The sequence below is a fragment of the Bufo gargarizans genome, chromosome 8 (genome assembly GCF_014858855.1).
Source record: "Bufo gargarizans isolate SCDJY-AF-19 chromosome 8, ASM1485885v1, whole genome shotgun sequence".
NCBI classification, from domain to species: domain Eukaryota; kingdom Metazoa; phylum Chordata; class Amphibia; order Anura; family Bufonidae; genus Bufo; species Bufo gargarizans.
The window spans coordinates 186,239,286-186,265,576 of record NC_058087.1 but is presented as its reverse complement, the minus strand read 5'-3'; the positions used below and the strand labels follow the sequence as shown (position 1 = coordinate 186,265,576).

Below are 26,291 nucleotides of genomic sequence, written 5' to 3'. Positions count from 1 at the left end.
GCCCTGAGCGCATAGTCTATAGCAGGCATCCTCAAACTGCGGCCCTCCAGCTGTTGCAAAACTACAACTCCCAGCATGCCCGGACAGCCTACAGGTATCGGCCTACAGCAGGGCATTGTGGGAGTTGTAGTTTTACAACAGCTGGAGGGCCACAGTTTGAGGATGCCTGGTCTATAGCACTAACGGCAGGATCCTGAGACTGAGGAATTTCCTGTACAAGACTCCACTGCAATGACTGATTTGGCCACTAGGGGGGGGGGGGCTGTTCAAACTGTTCATATTCCTGTAAAATCAATATAAAGCCATAAAGCGGGATCTAAATAAACTTTAGGAACCTTTCACTGGATCCATCATGTGCAGGGGGCGCACTCACCCGCTTAATGTTGGCAGTGTACTGCTTCATTGCAATCTTCTCCACTGTGCTCTCAAAACCGAAGAAAGATTTGATGTCGAGAGAAGCCGACTGCTCGAAACACGTCCACTCCTCATTGTCGGGGTGAACCTAGAACCCAAGAACATGTGCTAGAACCGTTGGAATGCTACAACGCAGCTGCCAGGCACTTTATATACACTGTGTCTCGCCCAGTTTTCAGTCTGTCTTATTTCAGTTCCTTAACATTTTCAAGATCTCTGCTTGCTGTCAGGGAATGTAAGTCATTTTTATATTTTTTTCATTTACATGCAGAGGGTGACAAGTCACACAGGTGCACATGATGTTGGATGTTCACGGCACACATGACAATGGCAGCACGCTGAGCTGCCCCCTTTACTAAACCAAGGCCCCCCCCCCCATAGCAGTTTTATGGGCTGCTGGGATTTAAATTTGAAGATCTGATCTGAATTCACATGTCTTCTGGCAGCTTGGGGCGATCTGCAGCCTGACTGACGGCAGATGAGATTGCCATATTACAGGATTCTGCTGCAGGTTTTTATGCAGTTTCTACATAGGGTGTAATTACCAATGTGGCCACACGAGGGCGCTCTTGGCTGCATGTTGCAGATCAGGACTTCGAAAGTAATTTTGAATCCTCAAGGTGTTGTAGTCTGTCAAGTAGGTTGAAAACTTGGCTATATCTGAGCCTGGGAAAGCTGGGTGACTACTAATATGGCTTACGTTACTGCATCTATGAAAATAGTCCTGCTTTCTCAGGCTCTATAACTGGGCAGAACCCCAGATGGCTGTGTGTCAATGTCTATGGGACCTGAGGACCGGTTTTGCAGAAGACAGGGTACTGTACCATGAGCAAAGCAGCCCTCCTCTCCCTCTCTTACCTCTTTGTCTCACGCCGCTACATAGTGCAAAGATAAAACTACCATATACAGCCCATATAATACTTCCACATAGTGGATATATAGTATATCATTCTTTAAAAGCTTCCACCAGTAAGCAAATAATGCATAGTTATCCCTCAATAAGCCCACATAATACTGCCATATATAGTCCATATACCACCATACAGTGCAGAAATAATATCTAATAATCCCTTAAAAAGCCTGCATAGTACTGCCAAATAGTGCCATGATAAAAATACCACATAGAGCCCACATAGCCTCCATATAGTGCACAGATAGTATATAATTCCTCTATGCTGGCACCATATAGGGAGCAAATGTATAAAAATTCCTTATGCATATAGCACCAAGATAAAACTGCCATGTACAGCCCACATAACAGCATATATTGCACAAATAACATATAAGAATCCCCTACAAAGTACCGACATATAGTATCAAGATAAAACTGCCATATACAGGCCACATAATACCCCTACATAGTGCCTAAATAACATATAAGAATCCTCTACAAAGTACTGACATATAGTATCAAGATAAAACTGCCATATACAGGCCACATAATACCCCTACATAGTGCCTAAATAACATAAGAATCCCCTACAAAGTACTGACATATAGTATCAAGATAAAACTGCCATATACAGGCCACATAATACCCCTACATAGTGCCTAAATAACATAAGAATCCCCTACAAAGTACCGACATATAGAATCAAGATAAAACTGCCATATACAGGCCACATAATACCCCTACATAGTGCATAAATAACATATTAGAATCCCCTACAAAGTACCGACATATAGTATCAAGATAAAACTGCCATATACAGGCCACATAATACCCCTACATAGTGCCTAAATAACATAAGAATCCCCTACAAAGTACCGACATATAGTATCAAGATAAAACTGCCATATACAGGCCACATAATACCCCTACATAGTGCCTAAATAACATAAGAATCCCCTACAAAGTACCGACATATAGTATCAAGATAAAACTGCCATATACAGGCCACATAATACCCCTACATAGTGCCTAAATAACATAAGAATCCCCTACAAAGTACCGACATATACTATCAAGATAAAACTGCCATATACAGGCCACATAATACCCCTACATAGTGCATAAATAACATATTAGAATCCCCTACAAAGTACCGACATATAGTATCAAGATAAAACTGCCATATACAGGCCACATAATACCCCTATATGGTGCATAAATAACATATAATAATCCATTGGAGAGCCTGCATAATAGTGCCATATAATGGCAAGGTAAAACTGCCATATACAGTCTACATGATACCCCTAATAGCGCAAAATAAAAAAATAGATGAATCCCTTAAAGAGCCTGCAGAGTAGCGCCATGCAGCCCCAAGATTACAATATTCCTAAAAGCCCGCATAGTAGCGCCATATCGTTCCCACATATAAATACTGTACCACCATACACTACTGCTTTTATTTTGCTTCTGAGGTTCCTGTTCTTAGGAACCCCTTAGGAAACAAGTGTGCCCCCCCCCCTCTAAAAACACCCCTGACCCTGTGGTAGCTATAAAATGAAAAATACTCCTTAAAGGGGAAGCGCAGTCTCCCTGTTATCTTCACTCATGTCTGTGTTTGCAGGAGACAAGTGAAGACAGGAGACAACTATTCCGAGTATGTTATAAAGGTGACGGTATTTCAGTTTCACCACCGGCAGTCGCTTCCATTGCCCCCCCCCCCTTCTCTGCGTGCAGGGTCAGGAGAATCCACATTTGACCCCTTAGTTCCATTTTTTACCAATATGGCTGCCACCCAGCTCTTTCAGACACCCGAACTGCAAGGTTATGGGATGACACGAGAAGCTGGGACTCACAGAGTAGCTGCAGGTCTCGTTCACCAGGACCCGTGTGGAGAAGGTCTCATTCCGAGCCTCGATGAGCAGCGTCCGATCCTTCCAGTTCAGGGTGTTTTTCTGGATAAAATAAATGAAATCCACACCGGCAATCTGTAATATAGAAGAGATTATAAAGTGGTCCCGGAGGGAGGACGCTTATGGGTGGACATCGTCAAATCCATCCCTCAGACAATCTCAGGGGCTATGGCTTCAGAGCACTACCAGCTGCAGGGAATTGGTCCAACAGTGTTTCAATAAATATTCCATGGACTCATCGATCAAGTCTTGCATGGAAGGGGTGCTAACCTCAGAGTGACTGTCATATGCTGCCACCATTCCATACCTAGCACAGAGCTCAGCATGCTGTTGCTCCAGGGAGTCTTTCGACTGCAACTGCTCCATGCCTAGCCTGGACCACCATGCTGTTGCAACCTAGCCTAGACCACCATTGCAACTGCTCCATGCCTAGCACAGAGCTCAGCATGCTGTTGCTTCTTTGGGCCTTTCCACTGAAAGTCCTCCATGCCTAGCATAGACCACCATGCTGTTGCTTCATTGGGTCTTCCCACTGCAACTGGTGCATGCCTAGCACAGCCTTCAGCATTCTGTTACTCCAGTAAAAGTTTCCACTGCAACTGCTGCATGCCTACCTTGTCTCAGTGGGCCTTTCCACTGTGACTGTTTCATGCCTAGCCTAGACCACCATGCTGTTGCTTCAGTAGATCTTTCTACTGCTACTTGGCAATGCCTAGCACTGCCTTCAGCATTCTGTTGCTCTAGTGAGTCTTTCCACTGTGATTGCTCCATGCCTAGCACAAAATTCAGCATGCTCTTGTCTCAGTGGGCCTTTCCGCTGTGACTGCTCCTCCATGCCTAACCTAGACCATTATGCTGTTGCTTCAGTAGGTCCTTCTACTGCAACTCCTCCATGCCTAGCCTAGACCACCATGCTGTTGGTTCAGTAGATCCTTCTACTGCTACTGGTGCATGCCTAGCACTGCCTTCAGCATTCTGTTGCTCTAGTGAGTCTTTCCACTGTGATTGCTCCATGCCTAGCATAAAATTCATCATGCTCTTGTCTCAGTGGGCCTTTCCGCTGTGACTGCTCATCCATGCCTAGCCTAGACCACTATGCTGTTGCTTCAGTAGGTCCTTCTACTGCAACTCCTCCATGCCTAACACAGACTTCAGCATTCTGTTGCTCCAGTGAGTCTTTCCCCTGCAACCGTTCCATGCCTAGCCTAGATCAACATGCTGTTACTTCAGTGGGTCTTTCCACTGTGACTGCTCCATGCTTAACATAGACTTCAGCATGCTGTTGTTCCAGTTGGCCTTTCCACTACAGTCCTACAGTGCAGGAAGTCATGGTTATTTGGTCAGTCAATCTCACTCACTTTTTTGAGCAGCCGAGGGGCATCCACATTGAGCTTACAGCTCCGCTCCACCACATGTAAGGACCTATCGTCGCTCTTGTGCTCATACATGATGTCACTGCCGATGAACACTGGGATAAGGGGGCAGGTTGGGAAGCGTTTCTCGTAGGCCTGCAGAATGAAGACCATAAAAAATAGGTAAACATGAAAATTCATCTGAAGGTGAGATAGAAGCCATCACTAAAATGGAAATCACACTTAAAGGAACCCCAATCATATTAAAAGTGAGCTGAACTAGAAGGACTTTTTTTCTCTCGGCCTACCTAATAGGAAAGGGCGGGGGCAAGGACTATGACTAGATGATGTGTTTGACAAATGGAACAACGATTTTGCACTTTGATTGAAAACTCTAGAACCACTGGTACCATCCCTATCTGCATCCTCACTAACAAATTAGATTTAACGCTTTCCCACGAGGTGGAGTTTTTAAAATATTTTGTCCTATCGTCTGTTCATATTGGGTGTAATATGATGTCTTATACTGCAGTCGGGGCCAACGATAGCAAAACCTCTTCTTAGGACTGGGATAAAATGTTCTCCAGTACAAAGAAACCAGCAGATTTCTGAATTTTGCTTGGCTGGGATTGGAGAAGAAATTTCAAAAATGTTGAAAGAAACTGCTTTGGGGTTAGAGATATCCTAACTTCTTAACGAACTCAGCCACGGGGAGGCAATGGGTTAATGGGAAAGTAGTTGCCAAGGCTTACAATACATTCCACAAGTGCCGATCCCACAATGGGACATGAGAAGGACATTCCACCGATGAGTGGAGATAACCTACTGAAGAAGAGGCAGAAGGGGTCGGGGGAAGCTACAACTCAACAAACCGATAAGTGACGGCGTGGAACATATCCAGCCATGAACATAACAGATCCGTGAACAATCCTCACCTCTGGGGTCACCACTCTTTCTTGGTAGTCAACATAGGCACAGAAAGACCCAAAAAAGTCAAGATCATATCATAACTGGACCTACAGGGCATAGCAACTCGGGAAAAGGAAGAACATTGTTTTCTAGGTATTTATCCAGTAAAGTTTCTAATGTACTTCAATTTAGCGATTTCAATAAAAGTGGCAGAGCTATGACAACCTCTGTGGTCACCACTGACAGAAGTTATGTTATAACTGGTGACAATATTGCAGTTTTCTGCTCCCTCACGTCGAGGTGTTACCGCCGTGCACATGTCTGGCTGCACACGACACAGTTCTGCGTAATCCAATTTACAGCCTAAAAATACAGGAACTGATTGTAAGGTTAAGACTTTCCCCTCGTAGATGGGCCTGGGGGGGGGGGGGGGGGGGGGTTATACTACTGGTAAATGGTGTCTATATAGAATTGACTGGGGGCACATATTAGGTAACGGTCTGCAGATGTACAGACTTGTAGGTTATGATATGAGTTATGTGGCGATTATATACTGTGCCTTCCTGACGGAATATGTGACAGGGCAGAGGCTGCCCGACGCCTCTTATCTCACAATGCCAGCGTTCTTCCTGCTCCCTGCATCTGTCACCAGGAGAAACTATTATTAGTGTGCAAACCCTCGAAGCATCATGTGTCACCCACTAAACAATATGACGGACTCCGAAACTACATATGGAGGAAGACCGGCACCCGCCATATGAAAAACTACTAACAGCAAAATAGATTATACCGCACATTTGTAAACCATAAAATATATAATAGTAGCTATACTCTTGTACATAGGAGCAGTATTATAGTAGTTATATTCTTGTACATAGGAGCAGTATTATAGTAGTTATATTCTTGTACATAGGAGCAGTATTATAGTAGTTATACTCTTGTACATAGGAGCAGTATTATAGTAGTTATATTCTTGTACATAGGAGCAGTATTATAGTAGTTATATTCCTGTACATAGGAGCAGTATTATAGTAGTTATATTCTTGTACATAGGAGCAGTATTATAGTAGTTATATTCTTGTACATTAGAGGTAGTATTATAGTAGTTATATTCTTGTACATAGGAGCAGTATTATAGTAGTTATATTCTTGTACATAGGAGCAGTATTATAGTAGTTATATCCTTGTACATAGGAGGCAGTATTATAGTAGTTATACTCTTGTACATAGGAGCAGTATTATAGTAGTTATATTCCTGTACATAGGAGCAGTATTATAGTAGTTATATTCCTGTACATAGGAGGCAGTATTATAGTAGTTATACTCTTGTACATAGGAGCAGTATTATAGTAGTTATATTCTTGTACATAGGAGGCAGTATTATAGTAGTTATAGTCTTGTACATAGGAGGCAGTATTATAGTAGTTATAGTCTTGTACATAGGAGCAGTATTATAGTAGTTATATTCTTGTACATAGGAGGCAGTATTATAGTAGTTATAGTCTTGTACATAGGAGGCAGTATTATAGTAGTTATAATCTTGTACATAGGAGGCAGTATTATAGTAGTTATACTCTTGTACATAGGAGCAGTATTATAGTAGTTATATTCTTATACATAGGAGCAGTATTATAGTAGTTATATTCTTGTACATAGGAGCAGTATTATAGTAGTTATATTCTTGTACATAGGTGCAGTATTATAGTAGTTATATTCTTGTACATAGGAGCAGTATTATAGTAGTTATATTCTTGTACATAGGAGCAGTATTATAGTAGTTATATTCTTGTACATAGGAGGTAGCATTATAGTAGCTATACTCTTGTACACAGGAGCGGTATTATAGTAGTTATATTCTTGTACATAGGAGGCAGTATTATAGTAGTTATATAATTGTACATAGGGGGCAGTATTATAGTAGTTATATACTTGTACATAGGGGCAGTATTATAGTAGTTATATAATTGTACATAGGGGCAGTATTATAGTAGTTATATTCTTGTACATAGGAGCAGTATTATAGTAGTTATATTCTTGTACATAGGAGCAGTATTATAGTAGTTATATTCTTGTACATAGGAGCAGTATTATAGTAGTTATATTCCTGTACATAGGAGCAGTATTATAGTAGTTATATCCTTGTACATAGGGGCAGTAGTATAGTAGTTATATTCTTGTACAAGGGAGCAGTATTATAGTAGTTATATTCTTGTACATAGGAGGCAGTATTATAGCAGTTATATTTATGCACATAAGAGGCAGTATTATAGTAGTTATATTCTTGTACATAGGAGGCAGTATTATAGTAGTTATATTCTTGTACATAGGAGGCAGTATTATAGTAGTTATATTCTTGTACATAAGAGCAGTATTATAGTAGTTATATTCTTGTACATAGGAGGCAGTATTATAGCAGTTATATTTATGCACATAAGAGGCAGTATTATAGTAGTTATATTCTTGTACATAGGAGCAGTATTATAGTAGTTATATTCTTGTACATAGGAGCAGTATTATAGTAGTTATATTCTTGTACATAGGAGCAGTATTATAGCAGTTATATTTATGCACATAAGAGGCAGTATTATAGTAGTTATATTCTTGTACATAGGAGGCAGTATTATAGTAGTTATATTCTTGTACATAGGAGGCAGTATTATAGTAGTTATATCCTTGTACATAAGAGGCAGTATTATAGTAGTTATATTCTTGTACATAGGAGGCAGTATTATAGTAGTTATATCCTTGTACATAAGAGGCAGTATTATAGTAGTCCAGGAATGTTATTACAGTAAATTCTTCATTCAGTCTGGATCTTCCTGGTTTTATCTGTGTCGGATTTTCAGCCTCATCTGCTGCGAGTTCTTAGAACTAAACCTGTTTGAACTATCTACAAGACCTTTACAATTACATAAATAGACAAAAGTTCAAATACCTTACCCCCGTAGGTGTGTGTTGTTGTTAGCTATGAGTAAGGGTGTCATTTACCTGAAAGACGTAAGCGGTTTATGCCTTTTTAATATGAGGACATAGAGAGTAAGATTTTATTCTTGCTGCTGGATTTTTTAGATTTATAGAGACTATTTACAATTACAGCTCCTCTTCCTCGGTCCAGTGCAGTTGCCTCGATTACTTATTATAATGGCTGGACGAGATCATATTTATAACATAGATAATTTACACCTTTTTTCTATTAAAAAGAAAAGATGTCCTTCCACATAATGATAAAATCCCCATGTAAACCTTGAACTGGCAGCAGGGATGTAAACAGCTCTGTGTCAGTACTGGGAACACTGCAGCTCTTTCTGTCCATTCTCCCAGGAGGAAACCCCAGCACAATGTCTTTATACAACAACCACTGCCATGTACCCTAACAGAAAATTGTCCAGGATTACAATAACTATTAATTATTGTATTATTTTATATATTTACTGTACATGCAGTGGATATAAAAAGTCTACACACCCCTGTTAAAATGTCAGGTTTCTGTGCTGAAAAAAATGAGACAAAGATAAATCATTTCAGAACTTTTTCCACCTTTAATGTGACCTATAAACTGTACCACGCAATTGAAAAACAAACTTAAATCTTTTAGGTAGAGGGAAGAAAAAAAACTAACTAAAATAATGTGGTTGCATAAGTGTGCACACCCTCTTATAACTGGGGATGTAGCGGTGTTCAGAATTAAGCAATCACATTCACAATCCTGTTACATAGGAGTCAGCGTACACCGGCCATCATGTAAAGTGGCTCTGATTAACCCCAAATAAAGTTCAGCTGCTCTAGTTGGTCTTTCCTGAAATTTTCTTAGTCGCATCCCACAGCAGAAGCCACGGTCCACAGAGAGCTTCCAAAGCATCAGAGGGATCTCATTGCTAGAAGGTATCAGTCAGGAGAAGGGTACAAAAGAATTCCCAAGGCATTGGAACGCCGTGAAGACTATGGCACAGCAGTGACATTACCAAGAACTGGACGTCCCTGGAAAATTGATGAAAAGACGAGAAGAAAACTGGTCTGGGAGGCGACCAAGAGGCCTACAGCAACATTAAAGGAGCTGCAGGAATATCTGGCAAGTCCTGGCTGTGTGGTCCATGTGACAAAAATCTCCTGTATTCATTATATGTCTGGGCTATGGGGTAGAGTGGCAAGACGAAAGCCTTTTCTTACGAAGAAAAACATCCAAGTCAGGTTACATTTTGCAAAAACACATCTGAAGTCTCCCAGAAGCATGTGGGAAAAGGTGTTGTGGTCTGATGAACCCAAGGTTGAACTTTTTGGCCATAATTCCAAAAGATATGTTTGGCGCAAAAACAACACTGCCCATCACCAAAAGATCACCATCCCCACAGTGAAGCATGGTGGTGGCAGCATCATGCCAAGGGGCTGTTCTTCTTCAGCTGGAACTGGGGCCTTAGTTAAGCTAGAGGAAATTATGAACAGTTCCAGATACCAGTCAATATTGGCCCAAAACCTTCAGGCTTCTGCTAGAAAGCTGAACATGAAGAGGAACTTTATCTTTCAACATGACAACGACCCAAAGCATACATCCAAATCAACAAAGGAATGGCTTCACCAGGAGAAGATTACAGTTTTGGAATGGCCCAGCCAGAGCCTAGACCTGAATCCGATTGGAAATCTGTGGGGTGATCTGAAGATGGCTGTGCCCAGGAGGTGCCCTCGCAATCTGACAGATTTGGAGTGTTTTTGCAAAAGAAGAGTGGGCAAATCTTGTGCCATGCTGATAGACTCCTACCCAAAAAGACTGAGTGCTGTAATAAAATCAAAAGGTGCTTCAACAAAGTATTAGTTTAAGGGTGTGCACACTTATGCAACCATATTATTTTATTTTTATATGTTTTCGTCCCTCTACCTAAAAGATTTCAGTTTGTTTTTCCATTGAGTTGTACAGTTTATAGGTCACATTAAAGGTGGGATAAGTTCTCAAATTATTTATCTTTGTCTATTTTTCCACATGTGGCAGATCTGAGTTCACCACTTGGTGCAGCTGACTGTAACTTCACCTTACATAGGACTGCAGATATTTCATATAAAGATGAATGCATTGATGGCGATAGACGTAGCAGCGGCCACATGGGCCTGCATCTCCTCAGCTTCCTCATTGACCACAGATTAATTACATGGACAATATCTTAATGTAGATAAAATATTCTTAGCAGCAGAAACGAGATTTGGTCGTCTGGTGCAGGAAGGAGCTCGTTCTCACTGGATCCCAAGACAATTAACCGGCATTCCACGCTTCTAATTTGAATTCCTTGCCTTAGGCACTGACTTAAGAATATTAGTATTATCAGAATTAGTGGCTTCTAGGTTAAAATCTGGTCATGGTCAACATTTGTACGGAGTTTGTTCCATAAATGCTGAAGATCCTAATGACCTTGTCTATGCAAGAACCACCGACGCTGGACAAAGGGGCCCTCATCATGATGTCTGGGATTTGCCAAGTACTGAACTCTGTTCAATTCTTGTCATGCTGGATTATCAGGTTTTTGTCGATTTGGGTTTTTCTGTAATCACCTCTCTGCCTTGGCCACCACTCCTTTTTGCATTGGTTTGCATGTAGTGAATCCCAATTTTACATATGTCGTGCCTGTCTCGGCCATGTCCCATCCTGTCTACAGTTTCCATAATGCTTCTATTACACTTGGTGACCTTCAAACTCCAGGAGGCGATGGGGCTGTTGTAGGAATCTGGAATGTGTATAGAAGGCTCAGCGTGTACAGGAGCAGCCCCTCAGCAGGCGAGACCAGATCTAGGCAGCTCAAGGATGAGGAGGGGAAGGGAGGTTATTACTTCAAGGGTTACCGTGACCTGTACTACAGTAAGAACTTCATTCATTAATGCAGCTATGTGCAGGTCCAGCTATGTACATAAACCATACAAGCTAGGAATGTCCAAACAGCAAGAACCTCCTAGTTGAGATAGTGGATCTTCTGGATGTCTTGCGTGACCACAAGTTTCTTCACATCAGAGGTCTTCTATAGTTTAAGGGTCTGGTCTAAGGTCAATTTAGGGCTCTGGTCTAAGGTCTATTTAGGGGCTGGTCTGGGGCCTTATATAGTTTATTGGGTCTGGTCCGAAGTCTATTTAGGGGTCTGGTCTGGGGGTCTTATTTAGTTTAAAGGGTCTGGTCTGAAGTCTATTCAGGGGGCTGGTCTGAGGTCCCTATATACTTAGGGGTTCTGGTCTGGGGTCTGCATTTATTTAGTAGGTCTGGTCTCAGCAGTCTTGTGCTGTATAACACAGAGGACAATGACTGGCTGCAGCATTGAAAAGAGCTTTTGAAATACCGTAAGTCAGACTAGCTTTTTAAGGGGTCTGGTCTGGGGTCTGTTTTAATTCATGTGGTCTGGTTGGGGGAAGTATTTATTTAGAAGGTCTGAGGTTTTATTTAGTTTAGGGTTCTGCTCTGGGGTCCGTATTTACAGAGTCTGGTGTCTACAGTTACATCTGACCTATGGTCTATTTATTTGGGGGGTCAGGACTGGTGTCTGTCTGTATTTATGTTGGGTGTCTGGGGTCTCATTGAGTTTAAAGGGTTTGGTCTGAAGTATGCATTTAGGAGGTTTGGTCGGGGGGGCTGAATTTCATTAGGGGATCTGGGGTCTTTATTTAGGAGGTTTGGTAGGGGGGCTGAATTTCATTAGTGGATCTGGGGTCTTTATGTAGGGGGTTTGGTCTGGGGTCTGTATTCAATTAGGTCTAGGGTCTCATTTTATTTTAGAGGGTCAGATCTGAAGTCTTTATTCAGGGGTCTGGTCTGGGCTCTGGATTTCTTTAGGGCGTCTGGTCTGAGGTCTGTGTTCATTTTTGGGTGTCATACACAATATTTGTGACTGAAATGGAGTTGGGGGCATGCCCTATATAAATGGGCAGGGCATACAGTAAAAAAAACGCCACCTTTCAGACACTTCTCCAATATCCTTTCGCCCTATGCTCTAAATATAAAATCCAAATCACAATAGGGACGAGGCATGCAGGATCTTCATCACAGCAGGACAGAAGATGGGTGACATCGGACAACGATTATGTATCGACCACATAGAGAACATTTGGGGGAGGCAGGTTTAGATTTAAAGGGGTTTTCTCACCACAACTAATAATGAGGGTCCCGAGGAGGGGACGACCCCACATCCTCATTGCAGCCCACAGAAAAACACTTGGAGTTACACATTTTAGGTTTCCATTCAGTTCAGGTAATTGCTTTGAGCAGATGCAGGTCTTATCGGTGACACAGTAAGAACAGCCGGATCTGAAGGGAGTGGAATAATTGCTAGGACTACACATATGAGAGGTCCTGTCTACCTTACTGGCACAGGGCTCTCTCTGGATGGCAGGTAGTGGACCACCATCTGCAGAACATGAAGGAGAGCTTCCATGCCTCCTTCTCTTGGGACCAGTGGGATGACTATTCAGTATGTCTGATCGGTTTCCATACTGGAGCTAAAACAAAAGCACGACAGCTCCTGAGGGCATCGTTTACTTAATGAGGGTGTGATGAAAAGTCATACTAAGAATCTTTCATCTCTTTAGTGCTCTCTAATGATGAGAGAGGAAAATGACTACGAGGATATTTCCATGACTGGGTATTATAGAGTGACTCAGACTCTGCTCCGATGACATCACTGGCACTACCCGTGCTGTAGCTGTAGGGGTTCTGTGAGTATTGGGGCGTTCTTGCTTCATCTGCTTCTACAATGATAAGCATTCAGGTCACATCATGAGTGTGACATCATCAGATTTTGCTCATGTGATATCACTCGCTTATGGTATTGATTGGTTTCACTGCCTCATTATGGGAGCATCACTAGGTCCTACACATCACTAGGATCCACTGTGACATCACTAGGTTCTACACATCACTAGGATCCACTGTGACATCACTAGGTTCTACACATCACTAGGATCCACTGTGACATCACGAGGACCACTACTGTAACCTATAGTAAACTCCACTTTGCTGACATCATAAGGTTCTGCTATTGTGACATCACTAGGATAAGGTGACATCACTAGGTTCTACACATCACTTGGATCCACTGTGACATCACTAGGACTACTACTCTGACATTATTAGGTTCCATTTTGATGATATCACTGCCCTTTTGTGACATCATAAGGTTCTGCAGATGTGACATCACTAGCTTCAGAGGGTGACATCACTTAGATAAGCAGTGAGATCACTAGGGCCACTACTGTAACCTATAGTAAATTCCACTTTGCTGACATCATAAGGTTCTGCTATTGTGACATCACTAGGTTCAGCACTCTGACATCATAGTTGCCATAGTCTCCCTAATTACATAAAGTTCTGCTGCCGTGACATCACTATACCTGTGACATCGCTGGTGTCTGTTGTGACATCACTATACCTGTGACATCGCTGGTGTCTGTTGTGACATCACTATACCTGTGACATCGCTGGTGTCTGTTGTGACATCACTATACCTGTGACATCGCTGGTGTCTGTTGTGACATCACTATACCTGTGACATCGCTGGTGTCTGTTGTGACATCACTATACCTGTGACATCGCTGGTGTCTGTTGTGACATCACTATACCTGTGACATCGCTGGTGTCTGTTGTGACATCACTATACCTGTGACATCGCTGGTGTCTGTTGTGACATCACTATACCTGTGACATCGCTGGTGTCTGTTGTGACATCACTAGATTCCGTTCCCTGATGATTTGGTTCCATTATGTAATTTCACTACCCTGTTGTGACGTCACACGGTTCTGTCTGTGACATCACCAGTGTCAGTCATGACATCATGAGGGTCAGACATGCATCATTTTTTATTTGGACACGTGAAGCATCGCGGATCGGCTCGTCTTCATTATACAGATGAATCACAGATCCCTCCAGCACAAAGCTGCAGCTCCGGGCTGTGGTCTCAGGGGGCGCTATGTAAACAGTCACAAAGAAAAGCCACCCGGGGGACCTGAGCGGTGACAGCTGCTGCATTGTCAGCATTCACAGGAAAGGGGCCCCGGGGGAGAGGAGCCATCTGAGAACAAGAAGATAGGCCGGCTCCTCAGCAAGGGGCCCCGGGGCCGGATAATGAATGGGGGGGGGGGGCTGCAGACACCGACATGTGATACTCAATAAAACTTCTACCTGGAGTGCCCCTTTAAATACACATGTAGTTTATTACACCTGCAGCGCGGACTATACACACTGGGCGTCCCGTACAGCTGCTGGAATGGTGCCGCACCGCACACACATACACAGGTATACACACTGGAAATACCCTCACATGCAGAAATAAATACTGTTACTGCACACCGACAGCACACACCGACAGCACACACACCTACAGCACACACACCGACAGCACACACACCGACAGCACACACACAAATGTATACAGTGCACATACAGACACACGCACACCGTGATGCCTACACACGGACATGGCTGACATGCACACAGAGGCGGTAGGGTACATACATACAGTAAATACAAAGCTATACATACTGTACACACAGCACAGCAAATACACAGATATACTACATGGCAAATACATACTGTACATACAGACACATACTGAAAATACTGTAGATACTCGCATACAAACATTCACAGAGGCGCACGTGCTGAACATGTACATGACATACACTTAGGTAAATATACTATAAACAGATACACAAATAGAGTATTTACACATCTACAGTACACAGAGGCACATACTACAGTTACACACACACATGCAGTACATACTCATATTACACACACATGTACGGTACATACTCAGACATACACAGATATGTACTGTAGTTACACACACACAGTACACATAAGCACATACTACAATTACAGACACATATATGGTACATATTCAGATACACATACAGATACATACTCATATTACACACATAGAATACATACAGTACATACACATACATACAGTACATACACATACTCATATTACACACATAGAATACATACAGTACACACATGTATAGTACGTAATCAGATACACACATACAGTACATATACAGATACATACTCATATTACACACATACATTACACACAGAGTCTATGGGACCCCGTTTTCTGTGGCTGCATGTGACCCGGGTAATACCTCCTCACCAGGTGTCACCCAGCTTTCCTAGAAGCAGATATCAGTATCATATATTTCGTCTTTACCTGGTAGACGTCTTTATAACACACAATATAACCGGCATCAAGCTGAATCTCAGACAGACAGAGGAGACCTACAACAGGTTCCCCCCCAGATAAACATTAAAGGGGCGCTCCACCTCTGATTAACATGGGCTCCATAGTCAGCAAAAGCAGACTCTGTTATCTCTGTGATAAACCTCAGTCCTGGGACCTGGAAACCATCAGCAAGCAGTAATGCTGCTGTCAGTAAATCTCCACATTTGTTTAAATTCTAGAATAATATGAGACACAACAATGTAATATCGAGTAAAACAGCGGTTCGCCTGCATGCTGACGGTTTCCAAATAGCAGGTGATCTGAAAGAGGAGTGAAACCAGGAAAAAAGAATTGTGGAAATACTAGAATGATGCTGGAGGTAACATCTCATGACTTTGTTTATTAAAGGTAGAGTTCCTCTTTAAAATTCAATATTTAAACAACAAACCGAAAAAGTGACGCTAAATGTCACATTTTACATTTTTAATACTTTGTCAATAAAACTCTGTCATTGAAGGTGCAATGCTGCGAGAACTACAATACAGCCGCCACTCACTGCCATGTACTGGGGCGGGCGGATAAATGAGACGTCGCCATAAATAATTCATATGTTAAAGACATGAATGAGGAAGGCATTAAAATTTAAACACAGGAGGAAATCGCAGAGATCTGTAACATCAACTAATAGAGATCACAGAGCGATCCACAGATCTCCAGATATCACATCTACTACACCGGACACCTAGAGCCAGACATAATACCGCAATACAGTCACCTCATCAGACAACACACCACTGCCCAATACATCATCTCCTTACTCATACATTATCGTATATAGTGGGATGTCCTATACTAGTTATATTCTTGTATATAGGAGGTAGTATTATAGTAGTTATATTCTTGTACACAGGAGCAGTATTATAGTAGTTATATTCTTGTACATAGGAGCAGTATTATAGTAGTTATATTCTTGTACATAGGAGCAGTATTATAGTAGTTATATTCTTGTACATAGGAGGCAGTATTATAGTAGTTATATTCTTGTACATAGGAGCAGTATTATAGTAGTTATATTCTTGTACATAGGAGGCAGTATTATAGTAGTTATATTCCTGTACATAGGAGCAGTATTATAGTAGTTATATTCTTGTACATAGGGGGCAGTATTATAGTAGGTCTATTCTTGTACATAGGAGCAGTATTATAGTAGTTATATTCTTGTACATAGGAGGCAGTATTATAGTAGTTATATTCTTGTACATAGGAGCAGTATTATAGTAGTTATATTCTTGTACATAGGGGGCAGTATTATAGTAGTTATATTCTTGTACATAGGAGCAGTATTATAGTAGTTATATTCTTGTACATAGGAGCAGTATTATAGTAGTTATATTCTTGTACATAGTAGGCAGTATTATAGTAGTTATATTCTTGTACATAGTAGGCAGTATTATAGTAGTTATATTCTTGTACATAGGAGCGGTATTATAGTAGTTATATTCCTGTACATAGGAGCAGTATTATAGTAGTTATATTCTTGTACATAGGGGCAGTATTATAGTAGTTATAATCTTGTACATAGGAGCAGTATTATAGTAGTTATATTCTTGTACATAGGAGCAGTATTATAGTAGTTATATTCTTGTACATAGGAGCGGTATTATAGTAGTTATATTCTTGTACATAGGGGGCAGTATTATAGTAGGTCTATTCTTGTACATAGGAGCAGTATTATAGTAGTTATATTCTTGTACATAGGAGGCAGTATTATAGTAGTTATATTCTTGTACATAGGAGCAGTATTATAGTAGTTATATTCTTGTACATAGGAGCAGTATTATAGTAGTTATATTCTTGTACATAGGAGCAGTATTATAGTAGTTATATTCTTGTACATAGTAGGCAGTATTATAGTAGTTATATTCTTGTACATAGTAGGCAGTATTATAGTAGTTATATTCTTGTACATAGGAGCAGTATTATAGTAGTTATATTCTTGTACATAGGAGCAGTATTATAGTAGTTATATTCTTGTACATAGGAGCGGTATTATAGTAGTTATATTCTTGTACATAGGGGGCAGTATTATAGTAGGTCTATTCTTGTACATAGGAGCAGTATTATAGTAGTTATATTCTTGTACATAGGGGGCAGTATTATAGTAGTTATATTCTTGTACATAGGAGCAGTATTATAGTAGTTATATTCTTGTACATAGGAGCAGTATTATAGTAGTTATATTCTTGTACATAGTAGGCAGTATTATAGTAGTTATATTCTTGTACATAGTAGGCAGTATTATAGTAGTTATATTCTTGTACATAGGACCGGTATTATAGTAGTTATATTCCTGTACATAGGAGCAGTATTATAGTAGTTATATTCTTGTACATAGGGGCAGTATTATAGTAGTTATAATCTTGTACATAGGAGCAGTATTATAGTAGTTATATTCTTGTACATAGGAGCAGTATTATAGTAGTTATATTCTTGTACATAGGAGGCAGTATTATAGTAGTTATATTCTTGTACATAGGAGGCAGTATTATAGTAGGTCTATTCTTGTACATAGGAGCAGTATTATAGTAGTTATATTCTTGTACATAGGAGGCAGTATTATAGTAGTTATATTCTTGTACATAGGAGCAGTATTATAGTAGTTATATTCTTGTACATAGGGGGCAGTATTATAGTAGTTATATTCTTGTACATAGGAGCAGTATTATAGTAGTTATATTCTTGTACATAGGAGCAGTATTATAGTAGTTATATTCTTGTACATAGTAGGCAGTATTATAGTAGTTATATTCTTGTACATAGTAGGCAGTATTATAGTAGTTATATTCTTGTACATAGGAGCGGTATTATAGTAGTTATATTCCTGTACATAGGAGCAGTATTATAGTAGTTATATTCTTGTACATAGGGGCAGTATTATAGTAGTTATAATCTTGTACATAGGAGCAGTATTATAGTAGTTATATTCTTGTACATAGGAGCAGTATTATAGTAGTTATATTCTTGTACATAGGAGCGGTATTATAGTAGTTATATTCTTGTACATAGGAGCGGTATTATAGTAGTTATATTCTTGTACATAGGAGGCAGTATTATAGTAGTTATATTCTTGTCCATAGGAGCAGTATTATAGTAGTTATATTTTTGTACATAGGAGCAGTATTATAGTAGTTATATTCTTGTACATAGGAGGCAGTATTATAGTAGTTATATTCTTGTACATAGGAGCAGTATTATAGTAGTTATATTTTTGTACATAGGAGCAGTATTATAGTAGTTATATTCTTGTACATAGGAGCAGTATTATAGTAGTTATATTCTTGTACATAGGAGCAGTATTATAGTAGTTATATTCTTGTACATAGGAGCAGTATTATAGTAGTTATATTCTTGTACATAGGAGCAGTATTATAGTAGTTATATTCTTGTACATAGGAGCAGTATTATAGTAGTTATATTCTTGTAGCTGTATTGACAAAACTGATTATTATTATTCTCTAACATGTTCAAACATTAGCCCCTCTCCTGCACCTTTCTGTACTTCCATATTGAGGGGCTGACCCTCTCTACATGTACTGGGATGAGACAGTACATGAAATTGATTCAGAAATAATACACTCAGACAGGGTTAAGCCTTTGGCTCCGCTCATCTCTGGTAGAGAACAAGTAGTGTGACGTCAGGGAACGTTGTACAGAAAATGAAGACAAAGCCATGCGAGTTTGATCAGCGGCTCGTATATCGCTGGCAGCTCCGACCCAGCGTAATCATTGTGCTCTGCATGCAGACTGCTCAAGTGTATAAATTAAGTAACAGATGTAATTTATCCAATGAAGCTTCATCAACCTGCGCCCAAGATATATACTATACCAGCTGTACATATATAATTATATACAGGAGATACCCAGGTTATACCAGCTGTACACATATCATTATATACAGGAGATGCCCAGGTTATACCAGCTGTACATATATAATTATATACAGGAGATGCCCAGGTTATACCAGCATGCTCCATATCACTATATACAGGAAGATGTATAACTTATACCAGCTGTACATATATAATTATATACAGGAGATGCCCAGGTTATACCAGCTGTACATGAACTCACCGCCATAACAAGTTCAAATGGGTATTTGTAGACCCGTACTGGTGACTGGTACTTCTGAACCATCTTGTCTCCTGGTATTGGTCTGTAAATGTGAAAATAATTGATGACTTTTCAGGAAGTCTTTTAGTTCCATCTCGGCAGCTCACTAATCTCATAGGGGAGGGGCAGAGGGCAGACATCTTTTGGGAAGTAAAACCAGTTGATCGAGTCACAAAATCCTGAAAATGATTAAAAACTTGCTACTTTGTATCTCTACCTGTGCATTTAACAGAATAGTGAGTGCAGCTCTGGAGTATAATACAGGATGCAACTCAGGATCAGTACAGGATAAGTAATGTATGTACACAGTGACTGCACCAGCAGAATAGTGAGCGCTGCTCTGGAGTATAATACAGGATGTAACTCTGGATCAGTACAGTATAAGTAATGTAATGTATGTACACAATGACTCCACCAGCAGAATAGTGAGTGCAGCTCTGGAGTATAATACAGGATGTAACTCAGGATCAGTAATGTAATGTATGTACACAGTGACTGTACCAGCAGAATAGTGAGCGCAGCTCTGGAGTATAATACAGGATGTAACTCAGGATCAGTACAGGATAAGTAATGTAATGTATGTACACAGTGACTGCACCAGCAGAATAGTGAGTGCAGCTCTGGAGTATAATACAGGATGTAACTCAGGATCAGTACAGGATAAGTAATGCATGTACACAGTGACTGCACCAGCAGAATAGTGAGTGCAGCTCTGGAGTATAATACAGGATGCAACTCAGGATCAGTACAGGATAAGTAATGTATGTACACAGTGACTGCACCAGCAGAATAGTGAGCGCTGCTCTGGAGTATAATACAGGATGTAACTCTGGATCAGTACAGTATAAGTAATGTAATGTATGTACACAGTGACTGCACCAGCAGAATAGTGAGTGCAGCTCTGGAGTATAATACAGGATGTAACTCAGGATCAGTAATGTATGTACACAATGACTCCACCAGCAGAATAGTGAGTGCAGCTCTGGAGTATAATACAGGATGTAACTCAGGATCAGTAATGTAATGTATGTACACAGTGACTGCACCAGCAGAATAGTGAGCGCAGCTCTGGAGTATAATACAGGATGTAACTCAGGATCAGTACAGGATAAGTAATGTAATGTATGTACACAGTGACTGCACCAGCAGAATAGTGAGTGCAGCTCTGGAGTATAATACAGGATGTAACTCAGGATCAGTACAGGATAAGTAATGTATGTACACAGTGACTGCACCAGCAGAATAGTGAGTGCAGCTCTGGAGTATAATACAGGATGTAACTCAGGATCAGTACAGAATAAGTAATGTAATGTATGTACACAGTGACTGCACCAGCAGAATAGTGAGTGCAGCTCTGGAGTATAATACAGGATGTAACTCAGGATCAGTAATGTATGTACACAATGACTCCACCAGCAGAATAGTGAGTGCAGCTCTGGAGTATAATACAGGATGTAACTCAGGATCAGTAATGTAATGTATGTACACAGTGACTGCACCAGCAGAATAGTGAGCGCAGCTCTGGAGTATAATACAGGATGTAACTCAGGATCAGTACAGGATAAGTAATGTAATGTATGTACACAGTGACTGCACCAGCAGAATAGTGAGTGCAGCTCTGGAGTATAATACAGGATGTAACTCAGGATCAGTACAGGATAAGTAATGTATGTACACAGTGACTGCACCAGCAGAATAGTGAGTGCAGCTCTGGAGTATAATACAGGATGTAACTCAGGATCAGTACAGAATAAGTAATGTAATGTATGTACACAGTGACTGCACCAGCAGAATAGTGAGTGCAGCTCTGGAGTATAATACAGGATGTAACTCAGGATCAGTAATGTAATGTATGTACACAGTGACTGCACCAGCAGAATAGTGAGCGCAGCTCTGGAGTATAATACAGGATGTAACTCAGGATCAGTACAGGATAAGTAATGTAATGTATGTACACAGTGACTGCACCAGCAGAATAGTGAGTGCAGCTCTGGAGTATAATACAGGATGTAACTCAGGATCAGTACAGGATAAGTAATGCATGTACACAGTGACTGCACCAGCAGAATAGTGAGTGCAGCTCTGGAGTATAATACAGGATGCAACTCAGGATCAGTACAGGATAAGTAATGTATGTACACAGTGACTGCACCAGCAGAATAGTGAGCGCTGCTCTGGAGTATAATACAGGATGTAACTCTGGATCAGTACAGTATAAGTAATGTAATGTATGTACACAGTGACTGCACCAGCAGAATAGTGAGTGCAGCTCTGGAGTATAATACAGGATGTAACTCAGGATCAGTAATGTATGTACACAATGACTCCACCAGCAGAATAGTGAGTGCAGCTCTGGAGTATAATACAGGATGTAACTCAGGATCAGTAATGTAATGTATGTACACAGTGACTGCACCAGCAGAATAGTGAGCGCAGCTCTGGAGTATAATACAGGATGTAACTCAGGATCAGTACAGGATAAGTAATGTAATGTATGTACACAGTGACTGCACCAGCAGAATAGTGAGTGCAGCTCTGGAGTATAATACAGGATGTAACTCAGGATCAGTACAGGATAAGTAATGTATGTACACAGTGACTTACCTTTTCATAGGTTAATCATCTCCATGTATTGTGGAATGGTGTTTTAGGGTGGACATCCTCTCGTAGTATTGAACCTGGCAATAGATCATATCATGGATTATATCAGTATTTTCTGTTTGGTTTTAGACTTAATGTTCACAGTATTGGCATCGAGCACATTTCCAACTATAAAACCTTAGAGGCTTCGAGTTGAGCGTAGTAGTACTCATAGAGATCTTAAATTGTCCAGTAACGTTTACATAATGGATCCGTCCCGTTTCCGTTATGCAGGGGTGTCCTCTCCTGATCCTGAGTTCTCTCCTGCATAACGTAAATGGGACGGATCAGTTTTGCAGCCCATAGACTTCTATTATGACGGAATGCCTCTAAAGGCATTCCGTTATGCATTCCGTCATAGAATTGCGTTATGGTCCGTGGTAACAGAATCCATAAAGCAATTCACTAAATACCACAAAACGAACCGCAAACGAATTTCAAAATATGAAATTCTCTCATCTCTATATACTATGAGCGGTAATCACATAAAACCCCTCAGAACTCTGCACGGATCACAAAAGTTCCCCAAAAAGTTGTGATAAAGTTTATGTTACAGTGATGATGTGACCCCATCAGATTAAAGGAACTTGGCTTAGATGCGTGGACGCCGCCTGATCATTCAGGTTTGTCGCAGGCATCCTCATATACTACATGTTACTTCACTACATCAGCCAACTCTGCTACACTGGCCTTCTAGTTAACCATGCTACAGCTCTGCTGTTCCAGCCTCCTGTGAACTCTACTGAATTCTGCTACACTGGTTTTCAGATTACCTTACTGGAAACTCTGCCATGCAGGTCTCATGTTAACTCTGCTACATCACACAACTCTACTATACCGGTCTGCTGGTTAAACCTGAAATAGTTCTGCTGCTCTGGTCTCCTGTTAACTCTGTTACATCAGACCAGTCACCTACACTGGTCTTCACGTTAACTCTGCTACAACCCTGCTAAACCAGTCTCCTGTTAATTCTGCTACACCGGACAATGTTACTACAATGGTCTTCAGGTTAACTCTGCTATACCAGATGTCTGTTAACTATGCAACATCTGCTACACCAGCTCTCTGCTGTTCCTTACCACCTATCCATGTTGCTCTAGATAAGTGTTGTCATACAAGTGGTTTAGCGTGTCCACCTCACCAGTTAAGAACATAACATGAACTTTGACCAAAAAGTACCAAAAGTAGTAAAAAAAAAACAGTACAGGAGTAAAAGAAGAGATCACCAAGAAAGTTCCTAAGAGACCCTCAATGTTCAAGGCTTTGATCACTCAGAATCTCTTCTTGGGCTTCATGTTCTAGGTGTTAAAAGTTAGTACTTGCAAACTCATTATTGTTCTTCATTATGTAGTGCAGTGCAACCCAAACCAGAGTGTGGACCAAAAAACTCCAAAAGTAGTGAAAGAAAGGACCGCAAAGTAAAAGGAGGAAGGTACTGGAGATACTCTCAATGTAAAAGTGGGTCTTGCTTGAATAATTTACTTTCATGGACTTCATGTTCTACTAGATATCATGACCAACAAGCTTGGATGACCACTGACCCTACAAACCCAACTGCTTGTTAGCCTACAGTGCCATGAACCTGGTCTCTAGTCTCAACCAAAAAATTCTAAAAGTAGCAAAAGAAGGAACCACAAAGGAGTAAAATAAAAGGACCACCAATGTAGAAGATACTGGAGAAACCCTCAAGGCTCAGATTATGGACTATATTCTCTACCAGGAGTTATGATCTAGAATCAATTATGCTATCGAGGCATGCAAATTCAGCTTACTGCACCTCACCTTTGATGTGAACCAAAACATTCCAAAAGTAGTGAAATAGACAACCACACATTTAGAGAAGGATGATACTGGAGAAACCAAAGTTCCAGCAGGAAGTCTTGGTCAGACAGACTACTCTTATGGGTTTCAAGTATCATGAGCTACCAACGTCATCCGATCTTGCAAACCCAACTGTTCTCTACTCCGCACCCAAACATACAACCATACCTGCTCTCCAGAAGTTACATAAAAAATTCACAGTGTCTTCCACCTCTTACTCTCGAGCACACCTTCGTATTACCTCCATTATTGCTCTGTCTTGGAAGATGATACTCCAAAGACTGCGAGGACCACTGGGAAAATCTTAATGTTCCTATGTTTCCTGTTCTTAGGCAAACATCATGCTCCTGGGGTTAAAAGACGTCAATCTACGTTCCTTGAAATAGATGGGAACTCAGGGAATTAGAAGAAATGGGACACTTGGGCACTTGGCTTATATGAGAACATGAAAATATTATATAAACTATGGAGATTCAACCAGCCATGGGCATTACTGAATCCTGTTGCTTTAGGGATAGTTGGGACCCAGACCTTGGGCAGAAATAGAGGTCCTGGTCATGGGACCATCAACATCAGTTAACCACATGAAAAGACAACCACAGATGGCACAAATGACCAGCCTTATCCAACCATAGAGTCCACCTTTGGGCCAGGGAAGGGGGACATAGGGTGTATCGATGACTCCAGATTGGTTGGTGGTATGGATGGCTCAACATGCACAAGGTTCACAAACATGAAGAAAACACTTGTGGGTGACCAGCTGAGAAGACAATTGTCCATAGCACCCAAAATATCTAACTATGGATTTAAATGACCTGACTTACTGTAGGAAGGGCAGCTCTGGAGCACAAAGTGCAGCTCTAAAAAGAAAAAAGATCCAGCAGCATGTGTAGATTTATCATCTGGGAATAAAAGCCATTTGAAAAGCAAGCAAGCTCTTTCCATGTTCTCCTACATCCATGCTGACTGTTCCCATCCTCTATGCCGGCAGTCTAGGAAGAGTCCCTTCTGCAGACAATCTGGTCATTGCCTCCACTAATGACAATGTTTCTCCTATTAAAAATAACAAGGGTTCCTTTACCAGGCACCAGAGGACATGGCCGGTAGTGGAGCGTGCCGTGGGAGGACCGCCGCCAATCACCGCGCATCCCAGGGACAATGCCCTGCTTAAGAAGCACACAAATGGTCCTTGTGCTGCCGACTCCCAAACCCTTCAGAGCCAGAAGAAGGCTGGAAACTCAAAGCCCCGACACACTGCGCCGACCCCCCTGCATTGTGCAGTTCTTCACCATAAAGAACGTGTAGGAGGAAGAAATAAAGACATTTTTTCACTCCAACCCATAAATTGTCAGCATCGCAGTAACCCCTGCTGTAACCGCAGAGCGGACAATTAGAAGACCTGCCGTATACCGCCACATTATAGAGGAGTATCAGGAGCAGGGGCGTAACTAAAAACAGCTGGGCCCCATACAAACCTCTGAATGGGCCCCCGACCAAGAGCACTTACCTGCTACATGGGAAAGAAAAGGCAAGGACACAATAAACAGTCATGTGGAATAAAAAAAGCAAACTAAGTGTACCAGTCCCCAGACGCCTAAAAGTATCAGACCACAGTAATACAGTAGTCATATTCCTGCACATATGAGCAGTATTATAGTAGTTATATTCCTGCACATAGGAGCAGTATTATAGTAGTTATATTCTTGTACATAGGAGGCAGTATTATAGTAGTTATATTCTTGTACATAGGAGCAGTATTATAGTAGTTATATTCTTGTACATAGGAGCAGTATTATAGTAGTTATATTCTTGTACATTGGAGCAGTATTATAGTAGTTATATTCTTGTACATAGGAGCAGTATTATAGTAGTTATATTCTTGTACATAGGAGGCAGTATTATAGTAGTTATATTCTTGTACATAGGAGCAGTATTATAGTAGTTATATTCTTGTACATAGGAGGCAGTATTATAGTAGTTATATTCCTGTACATA

General features: G+C 40.9%; 1 protein-coding gene across 2 annotated transcripts in view; it reads right to left on the bottom strand.

Annotated features, from left to right (window-relative positions):
* SEC14L5 (SEC14 like lipid binding 5) overlaps positions 1-26,291 on the bottom strand; it is a 52,635-nt gene that overhangs the window by 15,775 nt on the left and 10,569 nt on the right. For both annotated transcript variants that reach the window (XM_044303887.1, XM_044303888.1), the window contains exons 3-7: positions 22,440-22,513; positions 19,797-19,878; positions 4,578-4,727; positions 3,163-3,294; positions 374-502 (exon numbers count right to left, since the gene is read on the bottom strand). In XM_044303887.1, coding sequence (XP_044159822.1) covers positions 374-502; positions 3,163-3,294; positions 4,578-4,727; positions 19,797-19,878; positions 22,440-22,447 — 501 coding nt within the window. In that variant the 5' untranslated portion in view covers positions 22,448-22,513. The remainder of the gene's footprint in view (positions 1-373; positions 503-3,162; positions 3,295-4,577; positions 4,728-19,796; positions 19,879-22,439; positions 22,514-26,291) is intronic.